The following is a 14,270-nucleotide window of genomic DNA, read 5'->3' as shown; positions in this document are numbered from 1 at the left end:
AGGTTAAATTTTATTCTCACTTTGGTGTGTCATTAAAGTAATTATGGTGTGAAATAGAAGGTCAATTATTTAAACTTTACATAGTACAACATTTAGTCATTCAAAAATAAAAAAAAAATGAAAGGGATTGAATCCAAAGATAACTAGGACTTTAACTACTACGAAACCTACGTAAAATTGGTTTCACCCTTCTTCTTTGTTGATTAGACATGTGGCGCTTATTCGTATGTGAATTATCCGTCGCTAGGTTGTTTGTATTAATATCACCTCAATAACAGCTGGTTTTTCCGTATGTGAAATATAATCACTAATCTGACAGCAAAACTATCAATGATCCATTTGTGATGTATTTACACACAATCGGTTTCCCACAACCTTCATTCAGGGGCTACCAACAAATAAATTTGTAAACGAAAGATCTAATTTGTATGTACCCAGATTTGAGTTGTGTTGATCCCTAGGAGTCTAATACATCTTCGTATATTGCTTAATTATTAGGAAAATTCCTAAAATAGGCCATTTGAGGAGAGAGAGTCTCGAAATAGGCCACAAGTTTCAAAAACTTTCATTAATAATCCACCGAATCCATCTCCGTCGTGACATATGGTTTCCCGTCGATGATTTTCGTCACCCAATGAAATAGTGACACGTGTAAAGATGTTGACCACCACCCATAAGATTTCAAAGGAAATTCGTCTGATCCGTGAGATTTCAAAGAAAATCCTGTAGTGAGATTTCAAATCAAAACAGTCTCCTCTTTGAGTTTTTGAAAAAAATTAAATCCACCTCATTCCACCATTGATTCACCACCACCACCGCCACCTGCCGGAAAATGGAGAAGACGACGGAACCATTGATTCACCACCACCACCACCATCGCCACTTGCCGGTAACATGAGAGGATGACGGAACCATTGATTCACAACCACCAGCAGCACTGCCACTTGCCGGAAACCGGAGAAGACGACGTGATGCAGGTATGTTGATGTTGGAAGACGACGGAGTTGATTCACCACAAAATGGAGGCTAGCACGAAGACAACGGTGGCCGGATATGTTGATGTTGGATGGTGAAGGCGATGGTGGCCGGATATGATTGTAACATCTCGGATTTTTCGTATTTGTATAAACCAATTCGGGAACATAATTTGGATCTTTTAAACTATTTAAAACTTGTATTTGTTGGTATTTAACTTGGTTTAACTTATTTTATAATTTTATAACTTTCAATTGTGCCAAATAGCCCTTAGAAACCTTTAAAATCGCTTAAAACGGCTAAAAATCGCATTTTCGGGAACTACATGGACTAATTTTGCCAATTCTTTCTATTTTCGATTAAATTAAGAAAACTTAAACTCCAAGAAATGTTATAGCTGGTTCAATTTCGTTTTCTTGGTATCCAAGCCAAATTTTGTTAGTTATCATACTAGATTTTCTCATTATATAGCTTATTTTGTTCCCTAATTTGTTTTTAGCATCCAAATCGTTTATTTTTGGCATAAATCGAGTAAATTAAGGTCCAAGAAAAGGATTATAACCAAAATACAAGAACATACTCTTATATTACTGATCAAGAACGAATTTTCGATGATATTATATCGGTTTTCTCATTAAAACAGTATTTTGTAACTTAAACGAGTAAATCTTCCAAATATGGTTCGTTTTTGTAATCTCTATATAAACAAATCATAATTCTCTGCTGTAAACTTTAATCTAGCCCTAATACACCTCCTCCAGCCATCACCTACCTTTGGTCGTCCCTAAACCCTTTGGTTTTTGCATATTCGTTGAAGATACAAGACTTGTTCGTTGACTTTGCTTGCTTTAAGACCTTTGACTTCCGTTTCCCATCGATTCTTTCACTTTTCGGGTAAGTTGTAAATATAGGAATCATTCATATATATTCCTTAGTCAATAACCTTCAATCAATTTCAGTGGTTGAAGGGTGTTGACTGGTCAATTCGTTTAAAAATCGTTAAAGGGCAAAACAGTCAACAAGTTTGACTTTATGTTTTCTCATACTTCTGATCGGATTCAACATTCGGTCCAGAAGACTTTTATTTTCATAACGATATTTTAAGGCTACTGACCAAAACCCGACTTCCAACTCGCTGTTCGGATTCTGGTCAGTACCAGCTCACTTAAACGTTTAATTCAACATAACTAGAGTTCTGCTCACCCGTTTGGATTGATTCCAGCGGCATTAAGTTCGTTTTTATTTATAGTTTCATATCACAAAGTTTCAGGTTCTGATCACTAATCTCGTTTGACGGATATTGGACGACTCGCTTATCCGTTGACTCGTTTATTCTTAATTATACTCGCTTGCCTTTAAACTAAGGTGAGTTTTATCATTCCCCTATTTTACTCAGTTTCTAAAATGTTTTGGGGACATATGCGTATATCATACTATATATATATATATACCTATACATATATATCAACATATAGCAAACTTGTAATTGTGTGTAATTAATCAACTCTACTTGTTATGTGCTTATTTGTCTTTGTATGCAATCTTTTGACGTATGCCCTTGGAGAGGGTTCTCATTCTATTGACCACCGCCCGATTCGCTTGGCAACGGTTTTATTCTATTTATTTACTCATGGTTGATTTACCGGCGCCCGATTCGCTTGGCAATGGTTTAATCGACAATCTATTTGTTTATGGTTTGATTTCATTACCGCATTTATTACGTTTTGATTATTTATTATATTAACATTATTTTTGGTTTCAAAACTTGGTGATAAACTCACTCAACATGTTTGTTGACAAAACTTCATTTTCTATGCATATTCAGGTTGCCTAAGTTGAAGGATGGACACTTAGAAAGACCTTAGGGTTATTGAAGACAAACTTGAATTTAAATGATTGTACTTATTTACTTGAATGGTTTTGTTGTATTTGATTATTGTGTGTATCATTTGAACAAAATAATTAATTAGATATTGTCATTTATAATTATGATGGTATCTTCGAGTTGTGAGCAATCGGATCACACCCCGACATTTCCGCCTTAGGTTGGGGTGTGACAATGATGATGTTGGATGGTGATTACAACGGTGGCCGGAGATGGTGATGTTGGATGTTGAAGGACAGAGATGGTGACGAAGATTATTGAGATTATTTCAAAGAAATGAGGTGGTGGTGGTTGTAAATCATTGGGGGAAAGAGGTGAATTCAAACTTTTTCCAAATCTAACGGAGGAAATAGTTTTGGTATCAAAACTCACGGGTCAGACGGATTTGGCTTGAAATCTCACGGGTCAGACGGATTTGGCTTGAAAATCTCAATGGTCAGACCGATTTGGCTTGAAATCTCACGGATTTGGTGTCACAGCCCCGACCTCTATACACCGAGAGGGGAGCCCTGAACATCGAGTGATGGTATCGGTGTTTATTAAAATAATTTGCAGCATGATATTACATAAGAACCGTAGATTGGAAAAATGATCAAAGTTATAAAAACACCATGATTCTTATTTTATAAACCGGGATTAAAACCCATTTTTTATACAAACATAGGTTTTATAGGGATAAACCCTAATTTACAAAACACGTTTCTTTATTCTGGTGACAAGCCACTTCTTTAAGCTGGAAGCCCGCATGCATCATTCCCTTGTCTCTAACAAGTCATCTGAAACATGTTTAAAAATATTTGATCAGCAAGAAATACTGGTGAGTACATTCATTTGTAAATGACGGATTTGACAGTTACAGCATTAAGATGTTTTTACATTTTCATGATACAAATTACCGAAAGGTACTTATCACTCGACCGTATCTGTGACTGTGGTTATATTACTTATTGGCTAACACTTATTCAATAAGTAACGTGTAATAGCCCAGTAGGCAAGCCTTGTATACAAAACCCCACAATACCAGTAGTAACCATACCGTAAGTGTACAGAGACTTAATCATTGTAATGTACTTAAGATTCTTTAAAAATATATTTGAAAACATTTGGATTATCTGTCATGAGTTTAAAGGTGTTTAGAAAATCATCATGACAGTATTGGAAAATCAGTTGTATCACACAAATGTGAGTTGTATAAGAATTCGAATGTCTCACCTTAAAAGTTTATGATTAACACGCCTCCTGATATTAAGCACCTAGGTTAAGCACAATATAGTATATCTAAGTTAATATAAACCCCATAAGCATAGCGATAATCACGAGACTAGAAACTTTACACGATGACACAATGTCTTTCCTTGTTCAGGAAGAGCTTTCGGATTCGCGTATTAAAGATTCTTTCAATCGGAAAGGGGATCGTTAAGATTACTCGGGTATTATACTAGCTTCTAAATAAAAGAAAAGTGAGAGGAACATGAGAATTGTGTGAAGAAGGAAGTATGAATTTCAATCCTATTTATACATGAAATTGGGCTCGTTTGCGTAGCACGAAGTAAACCTAAACAATTGGTTCACGTAGCGCGAAGTAGATACAGGGTTGTCGAGTCAGCCCTAGATATACCACGTGACAGGGGACAAAGATTTTCTGGATAACTTCTATTGTTTCGCGTAGCGCGAAGAAACAAAAATACTAACGCGGCCACTTCGCCTGAGCCTGTGTGCGTCGGGTGCTTCGCATCTTCCGCTAGCACTACTGGGTGTGATTTGGCACATAAGAATATTATCATGTGAGCTCTCTTACTTATAAAGAACTTACAAGTTTTGTAATCTAGCGATGTAAGAAAATAATTCAAAATCTTATTTATATCATAGTGGAAACCTTACATTTTCTTTCCTCTACCAAAGTGAGATGAAATTTTTGCTTCTTTTATTTTTCTTCATTCTTCCTTTTGCTTAATTTATTTCTTTCTAATTGTTTATGGTTTGTTATATTTGGCACGAACCCAAATGCCACGGGTCAGACAGATTTGGTTTGAAATCTCACGAGTCAATAGATCATTATTAGATTTTCAAAATTGGCCTAAATTAGGAATCTCTCTTTTCACTTGGCCTATTTTGAAAATTTTCCCTTAATTATTCCTATGAACTAACTCGTAAACTACAAGCAAGTGTTAAATGTAATGTAAGTTCTTTTTAGAACGCACGTAAGCATAATTCGGTTGTAAGATAACTGTATAAATATATATTATACTTGAATGATTGATATGTTTTTGCGTTGTCATATAATATATTCATACTAAAGATACTGATAAAGCATTCACTTATAATATTTTAATAATTTCTTAAAAATAAAATTTCCTTTTTCTCTATACTTTTATGTACAACTTTTGATCTTTTATAATGTGATAAAAGCTAGATAACGATTTTCTAAATTCTTTTTTGATGACTATGTTTATTCATTGATTAATCCAATTAGTATGCTTTTCACCATTATCGTTATAATTATATATTTTAAACCTTGTGTGGGTCCTCAAAACGGGATCTCACAACGTGTTCTTAAATCAATCTTGGTTGTTGTTTAGCGAAAATTATCAATAACTTAACCAAGATCTCAAATCTTATATATGTTTTAGTTATTTGCAAATATGAAAACTTAAAAAGATGAGAGAGAGAGAGTGAGTTGGTGGGAGTTGATATTAGACAAAAGGTTATGTATGTATGAGAAACTTTTACTCATGCACCAATCTTTATTATCATCAGCCCAATAGGCTTGTTTACAAGAGGCATCGGGTTCAAACATATATACATAATAAAATGAAAGCTCACAAAATACAACCGCAAATAAACCTACAAATAGAGGTGCACAAATCAGGTTTTTCAATTACCCGGGTTCGGGTATGGAACCGGGTTCAGGTATGACCGGGTATTAGAAAATTAGGTATTAGAAATACCCGGGTTGGGCTTGGGTCCGGGTATTCTCTCTAAAAACCATACCCTATGCATCGGGTTCGGGTAGGGTATAGAACGGGGTATTCTAAAACGGGTATTTGAATACCCTATTTTTGGGTATTGAAAAAAACCCTATTTTTGGGTTTTTTTGGGCATTTTCCGGGTTTTTTTCCCAGATATAAATTGGATTTTTTTAAGGGATTACGATTTTTATGGGTATTTTCGGGTATTTTCAAGTTTTTTTCCGGGTAATTTCGGGTATTTGAAAAACCCAGCTTCGGGTATTAGAAAAACCCGATTCCGGGTATGGAACTGGTTCCAGTTTTTGGGTATTACCGGGTATAAATTGGGCCCGGTTCCGGGTACGGGTTTGGTATTGAAATGCATACTCTATCCATACCTTACGGGTAGGGTCGGGTATGGGTTCGGGTATTAAAAACCCGGGTATAAAAAAACCGGTTCTGGATATTTTTTCGGGTCCGTGTTCGGTTTTTTGTGCACCTCTACCCACAAATACAAAAGACTTAACACATCGAAATGGGCTCTACACATTGTTTAAAAACCCTCATTGTAAAATTTTTAGAGGATATTATGGAAATCAGTTGAAATGGACATATTTTATATAAACTCTTAGAAGGATATGCTAATGACTTGCCAAGATCACACGTTTCGTTTTTGTAGTGATGGTTGTGAATGAGACAAGTATGCTCGGGTTGGAGTAATAGGTGACCTAGGAATATTTTCACTCAGGCCAATAAAAAACAAAATCTGCGAGCTTCTTGTTTTTAAGCGGACAATATATATTAATTGGTTGATGTGTGTCAGATTTTATAAATGATATTAATGCTGATACTATTCTAATCTTTTTTTGATTGTTGACAAACTTCATTGGGACGATCATGAGTCCCAAAGGGGTCTTTGTAACACGTTGGGTAAATCTAATATCGTTTTATTTCTTTCTATACGGAACAGGTACTAAACCATACGAAGAAATAATAATAATAATAATCTTACAGAAAAATTGGTCAGCATCAGTTATAGTCGGATAAAATTGGTCCAAATTGCCCAACTGAGTGTCGGTCAAAATTGGTCGTAGTCTGCCCAACTCGGCCCAATATGTCCAAAAGCTTTTTAATAAAATCAGGCACAACAAAATCAGCCAAAATGCGCCTTGACCTAGATGACTAGACCAGAAGATTTTCAGTACTTGATTTGTTACATTAAAGGTTAAATGCTTGAATTTTAAACTATTTTGAAATATTGTATTCATATTGATCCCGCGCGCACGTGTGTATGTATGTATGTATATGAAAAACTACACATAAAAATTTCAACATGATTAATCCCTATCAATCATAGGCGGTATCCGGTTGCTCGACTGGCACCTATCGACTTTCTACAGCACCATGGTTAAGTGATTGGATGTAATGAGAATAAAACCAAACTAAATGACTAAAATGACAAAATAAACAAATAAATCTTTTGATTGAACTAAAAGCGAAAATCTTAGTAAATCACATAGACTAAAACGGTGCTTACCTTGATCGGTAAATTATTATAGAAACAAACAACATTCTACTAATAGTGCAATGAGGCTAACCCTAACCCTAATAATGCTATACTGAAAGAAAAAAAAAACCTCCTACTTAGTTTAACACCCTCAAATCAAGGAAACAACCAAACTGCATTTGTTTTGTACCAAAAACATTTTCCCCACCTTTTTTTGTGCCACACTTTTTTTGTAATACAGCTAAAAGCTAAAGAACAATATTGTATTTTATTACAGAAAACAAATAAATTATTAAACTAAAGAAAAGATATAGAACTTCCAACCCCACTGCTTCAAAATTTACTTTGTTGATAGAGACATATATTTAAGGGGTGGGGTAGAGACCAATTTAATCTCATCTAATCTGATATGAATCATGATGACTAGAAAGTAAAACAAAAACCCTAAGGCTTGTTAATTTTGATGGCTAATTAAACAAGGAAATTATTAAAGATTTTATGACAAAAGTTTTTTCTTTAAAGCAAAAGAACCCCTTAAAGAAGTTTTGTTTTTTTGTTTTCTTTAGACAAGGCATGAGGTTAATCTGTTATGTTTGTAACATCTAGTTTTTAAGAGAAAAAAACAGACATAAAAAGCCAAGAGAATCAGTGTGTTGGAGATGATGGGAGAAAACCCTAATTATTGGTGGAGCTTGAATGGGAAGCTGCAACCACCTCCCTCTCAGCAGGCAGCTTATACCCCAGCAGCTGCTACTTTCTTATCAACACCACCGTTACCTTTACCGTTGCCGTTGCAGCTGCCACCTCCATCTTCCATCTTGAATCCTCCATATCTCTTTGGATCTTCTCTACTTGTGCCTGCTGCTGCAAACCCTAATGCTTTGTCTGACCATCAGCATCATGAAAACCAAGATTTTCCAGTCTCATGGAGCCAACTACTTATGTAATATTCTCCTTTTCATCATCCTATTCATGCATGCTCCCCACCATATATTTTTAAAAGTAGTTACCAAGTAACTATGTAATGATTAAACAATATCTTTTTTTAAAACTCTGTTGATACGGAGTTTTAATTATTATTGATCCCTGACATGTTTTCAGGAATGGATTAGCTAATGATCAAGAACAGCACAACCTAAGATCAGCTGCACATGTTGGTGATCAAGTAAAGTATGGATATTTGGATACTAATCAACAAAGCAGACAACTTTATTACAGTAATATTAAAAATGATAATCATGGCAACACTAATACTGAGGAAGATCTACGAGCTTGTAGTTCTTCTTGGTCATCTCAACTTCCATCTGTTGGTTCATCTTCTACCATGAGTTTAAGCACCACCACTATGTTCGATTTCTCGAGTAAAATCGACAGCCAAAACCAACATGCTAACCAATATTCATCTCAGGTATGTAATTAATTGATTGATTACTAAACTTATATATAACCTAACCAAAAAGTGTATGTCAGCTCTTAACATTTGGTTTGATTTCTTTGTTAATTAATTTCTTATGTGGTCCTATATTATATATCAAAGTATGATGATACATCTACCAGCAGTGTATCGAAAAAGCCGAGGTTTCAATCATCTAATTCGACACGCCCTTCTTCCATGTTATGTAGAGCATCCAACTTGTTTTTACTTTCATGATTTGCTGTATACTACAAATATAGAAAGATAACTATTGATGAATTAACTTATTTCATGAAATTAAGGAGTGTAATGACACATTTACAAGTGGAACTTCTAAAAGAGTTAGACCTCAACACTCATCAACCCAAATCCCTCTAAAGGTGACAAATCTCTCTCTCTCATAGTTTCTAAAAATACATATAACTGCTTTTCATAGTGTTAATGTATTGATGGAGTTTTGTTATTCGAGGCTATATGTTATAATGGCTTTTACCTCACATGGTAGCATTTTTTTGTAACTACAAATTGAATCTTCTCCTACAATTAGATGTGTGGGACTGTGGTCCATGAACCTAGTAGGCTTTTCTATAAAGAAAGAGTCACTTGATCACAAGACTCTGTATATCTATCTATATATGCACATAAAGATGAAAAATCTTTATAAGTTTGTTTGATTACATGAGGTGATTAATTAATTAATCAAATAGCACTAACAATGGCTAGCTATACATATAACTAGGTGAGGAAGGAGAAATTGGGTGACAGAATATCAGCTTTGCACCAGCTTGTTTCGCCTTTCGGGAAGGTACATAAGCTCTTGCACGCGGACATTTTTATTGTATGCTAGTGTAAAATAACCCTTTAAATCTTGCATTAAACCTTTTAATTATACTTTAACAGATTTCTAGTTCCATTGAGCTTAGGACCTCTTATTTTGATAGCATAAAATTATAAAAGTACTATATATCTACGGTCTAACTGAGGACCATGTATGAAATGCAAGCATAAATGCTTTATTATTTAACTAATAAACAGTTAACTACTTAAGTTTTAAAGATTCAAAGCTGAAAAAAGAGATAATTGTGGGTGGGACTTTTTGCAGACTGACACAGCTTCTGTGTTGTTAGAGGCCACAGCTCATATCAGATTCCTTGAGGGTCAAATTGAGGTGACATTTTTTTTATCTTTTAATAAATTATTATAATAGAAATAATAATTATTATTATTCATAGCAGTAGGCTATGTTTTTACAGACACCATTTTAGAGACGAGCGTGCACTTAAAAGTAGTTACTTTTTTCAACATTCTTCAACTGAAAAATAACATGCAGGCACTTAGCTCACCGTACATGAACTTGGCCAATAATGTTTCAGGAGGCACGAGACACCAACATACTGCTGTAAGTTGCCCATGCTTTCATTTTCTCAAATACCAATGCACTCATATTAATTACTAATAAATTAATCAATGTCACCTTCTTAAACCAAATTAGCAGCTAATTTAAGTTTAGTCTTATGGGCTCCATGCGTTTTGAGCGCTAAACTAATCCGGTTAATCTAACATGTTCACGGTTCCACCCGTTAATTTTTACAATTTGTTTTAAAAGAATGTATTATATATATGTCATGCTTTACACCCTTTAGGTATTCACTTATCTCAAAAGTTAAAAGATAGATAAGAATCTCATTTTCATAATACAAGCATATTTGTCGTATAAACAGTATGCAAAAGTTCAGCCTAAACGGTCGTGAGCCGCATACGATCATGCCCGGTTTCAGTTTTATGTTCATGTTGCTTTTGAGCTTGTTTAGAATTTCTGGATTTGTGTCAACAAATTAGCCTATTCTAATGCCTAATATTAAATGGATAAAGAAAAGGAAAAAGAACGCAGCTATGTGTTTCGTGATGCTTTATTGGATCCATCACTTATTAGCCTATTTAAAGGATTATTCAACACAAAGTGGGAGACATGATTCTCTACTTTAATTTGATGATTAATATATTGAGAGGTTTACTTAATTACCTCGGGATTGCATCAATAAAAGTTGTTAATTATTGCTTAATTAATATAAATTTTCAACTAAGTCTTTGGTTGATCATCATTACATGAAAAGAATGGAGCTTAATGTCTTGCAACGTTATACGAACCAAACGCACCCTAAGTTTAATGTTTTTATATATAGGATGGGAAGGCACTACCAAATGATCTTGCGAGTAGAGGGCTTTGCTTGGTTCCGGTAGCTTGTATGGATCATATTGACACTTCCAACATGACCACAAATGGTGCTGAATTCTGGACTCCAGCACTTGGTGGTGGATTCTAAAAACTTGGTGATTTTTGAAGTCAAATACTGGTCAATGTGCAACTAGACCATGCACATTTCTTGTGTTTCTTCCAATTTGAAATGCCCGAAAAGGAAAGAACAGATCGAAGATTAATTCTCGCATGCATGTTAGTTATGTTGCGATTTTAGTTTCTTGTTCTTTTGTTTTCGGGCATTCCAGGCTGGTGAAGTTAGGGGAAAGCAAAGACTATATCTGGTACATGGATGTAAACTTGATTATGAAATATTTCTAGCTACGATCTGTGAAATTAATATGTGAAGTTTAGTGAGCAGAAATGGCCCATCCTTGTTACTAATTAACTTTGTTTAATCATCTTAAGTTGATGTTTAGCATGTCTTTTTGGTGTAATGATACTATATTTTTGTTGTTTAAATTTCAATGAAAGAACGCAAACCTTGAAAATATATTGAAACAAATACGGTGTTCTTATTTTGATAACAATATTGTCATGTTGATGATCTAGTTCAAAATTATAGTGTAATATTAATAATAATTAATTTAGTGATAGCATATGATTTACTTTAATGCTTCTTAATTACACAATATTTCACGTTAAAAGCTATATGCATTTACTCCTAACAATATATGTATTACATATTTACATTCGTATATATATAATTTGAAAATCAATAAGACACTAACAGAAAATCAAACGCAAGAAATTGTTGGTTCGTAAACCCTAGTTAAATACGAAAATGTTGATTGTATCTTACATGTTATAAAATAAACGAACTTATATTTCATAAAAATATTTCAATATATAGTTGAATACCTTGGTGTAACAAAAGAAGTGTTGGCGATATAAACTCATGATCATAGTCAAAACTAACCTATTGCGAAGCAAAATTCCTAAACATACAAGCTATATATTTATTTACTTGCTTAAATATATAATTCGTCATAAAATCTAATAATATCAAAGTTAGTGAGAAAGTGAAGTTTATTAGCTTGATTATCAACACGTACTCTTAGAATGCTTATTTGAGTGATAATTCCTACCGAGACGATCAAGTGTTGCTAATTACTATGTCATCTTAATTATGAATATTGCATACCTCTTGCAGTCTTGCAGAGTAATACAAGTTGCTATATTTTAAATGGAACCAAAGTACAAATTAAACTCAAAAAGTCTTTAGTTCATACTCTGTTTAGTTCACTAAGGTGGCAGTGATGATTACAGATACAAATGAGAGTTTATATGCAAGTCACTGCCTCACTTCCTGTCTCACTTAAATGATTTGTTAACAAGGTGAAGGTGAATAGGTGATCATTATCAATTTAGACGAGAAGTGGTGGAGTTGTGCTGGCTTAGAGATACATTAAATAGTGATGACGTGTTGGTAATTACCCGTCTAGGAGAAAAGACCCACTCACAAGTCGGTGAGTTTAGACGGCTGAGCCCGAACAATCTATTATTTGTGTTAATGGACTTTAAGGGGTTTTAATATTAGTTTTCTTGTTCATCAAGTTTTAAAGAGTCTTTACATATGTGTTTACCAAGTTACGGTTATTCGTATTAGAAGAGAAATTATAATCAAAGTTCGCAAGTTATATTTCCTTGATAATAATAATAATAATTATAATAATAATGAAAGTTATCTCGCGTATTCTTCTTGTTTTGTTTATCTATTCAATTCTTGATGAGGATCAACCGATCAACCAATTGAATTTTAATGGTTAAACATAACACGAATTCGACAAATTAACTTGAACAACTATGAATCTGGTGTCATGTTTCTTTTTCATGCACTTTGTTTTACTGTTAAATATTTAAATATTTAAGTTCTAAAAGGTGATTCATTGATTTTAATAAATACAAAAAGAACACAAAACATTGTGAATAATTACTCCCTCACACCTTAGGTGGGGGGAAAATGCGGTTGCTGAACCAAAATCAAATCACTCCAAAAATCGGTTTAAATGAAACTGATATGAAACTTGAAGAGGTATGTACCCGCCTCAACACCGAGCAAGGCGGGTCAACCCACAAGATAAAGACATTATGAAGGCACAAAGCCAAAACCTATGCGCATGGCGCATACAAAACATGCTCAGGCATCATATGCCCAGGCACACATATGCTCGCGCATCACATATGCGCGCAGCGCATCAGCGCGCGGCGCATATCACATGCTCGTGCATATCACATCTGCGCATGAAATATCTGCGCGTGAGAATAAAGAGAAGACCTCGCGCATCCTCAGGATTGGCGCATATCACACATGCACATAATCGACCTCGTCCTTATCCAAATCAGGATTAGGGCAACCTTGATTGTGCACGTCAGACAACCTTCCAGAAGGCATCTTTTTAAGGAGTAAGAATATGCTGATGTTGACAGCTGCCAAATGAAAGATCGACAACTCAGCATGACACTTGTGCTACCACGCGATTACAACCAACGAGAAAGCGCCAGGTGTCCCAGAGGACACGTGGCGCAGTGCGATTGGAGGAGGCCAACGAGGTTGAGCCCAATCAGTGGAAACCCTAGCACTATAAATACAGCATCAACTCCACTTTGATGGACACATTCATACTCAATCATTGACAGTTACAAGCAGTGATATCACATTCAATCATATTGAATTACATTCACTCACAGTCAGTTACAGAAAACACACAGTCACACAATCATACAGTATTCAGCTATTAAGCAATACTCTCCAGATTCCCTTACTCTCACATTATTATCTTCTCCACCATATACTTATTCTCACGCCGGAGGGTTACCCCAAAGAGGACCCCTCTGTCCCTTTCTGAGGGGTAAGTTAACGGCGTTGTTCATTTTGTAGGTGGAAGAACACAAATCCAGAAGAACCATCGGTGAAATAGTACAATCAGAACCCGAGGAAAGTAGATCTGCTACCAGTGAGTAGATCCACGTTTCTTCATTGGCGCCATGGTGGACACTGGAAGCGAATCTGACATTATGTATGAGCAATGTTTCAGAAAGTTAGACCCGGCAGACCAAGCGCGGCTCGAGATGGTGAACGCACCAATCTGTGGTGTTTCAAATGAAATCATCCATCCCCTAGGTCAAATTCAGTTTGAACTAACTATGGGGGATGATGAACACAAGCGAGCCGAAGTTGTCAACTTCTTGGTCTTGCCCACCACGTCATGCCACAATATGATCCTGGGTAGGGGAACGATTGCCCAATTTAATGCTATACCGTCGCCAGCGCACGGCGCATT

General features: G+C 35.2%; 1 protein-coding gene across 2 annotated transcripts; it reads left to right on the top strand.

Moving 5' to 3' along the window:
• The first annotated feature begins 7,788 nt into the window (after positions 1 to 7,788).
• On the top strand, positions 7,789 to 11,340 carry LOC143582794 (uncharacterized). 2 transcript variants are annotated; one of them, XM_077065283.1, is made up of 8 exons: positions 7,789 to 8,258; positions 8,417 to 8,723; positions 8,853 to 8,930; positions 9,032 to 9,109; positions 9,469 to 9,534; positions 9,832 to 9,897; positions 10,060 to 10,128; positions 10,913 to 11,340. In XM_077065283.1, exons 1-8 carry the CDS (start codon positions 7,975 to 7,977, stop codon positions 11,051 to 11,053), a joined length of 1,089 nt encoding a protein of 362 aa, XP_076921398.1. In that variant the 5' UTR covers positions 7,789 to 7,974; the 3' UTR covers positions 11,054 to 11,340. The 2 variants fall into 2 exon arrangements, with proteins under 2 accessions (XP_076921398.1, XP_076921399.1); XM_077065284.1 differs by lacking the exon at positions 10,913 to 11,340 and having other exon boundaries at positions 9,983 to 10,119.
• Positions 11,341 to 14,270: the final 2,930 nt, after the last annotated feature.

Source organism: Bidens hawaiensis, unplaced genomic scaffold, assembly GCF_021521415.1.
Source record: "Bidens hawaiensis isolate Kalapana, Puna unplaced genomic scaffold, B.hawaiensis_p1.1 tig00031978_1, whole genome shotgun sequence".
Lineage (NCBI taxonomy): Eukaryota > Viridiplantae > Streptophyta > Magnoliopsida > Asterales > Asteraceae > Bidens > Bidens hawaiensis.
The sequence above is the reverse complement of the archived record's forward strand: the minus strand, read 5'-3'. Positions and strand labels throughout refer to the sequence as shown.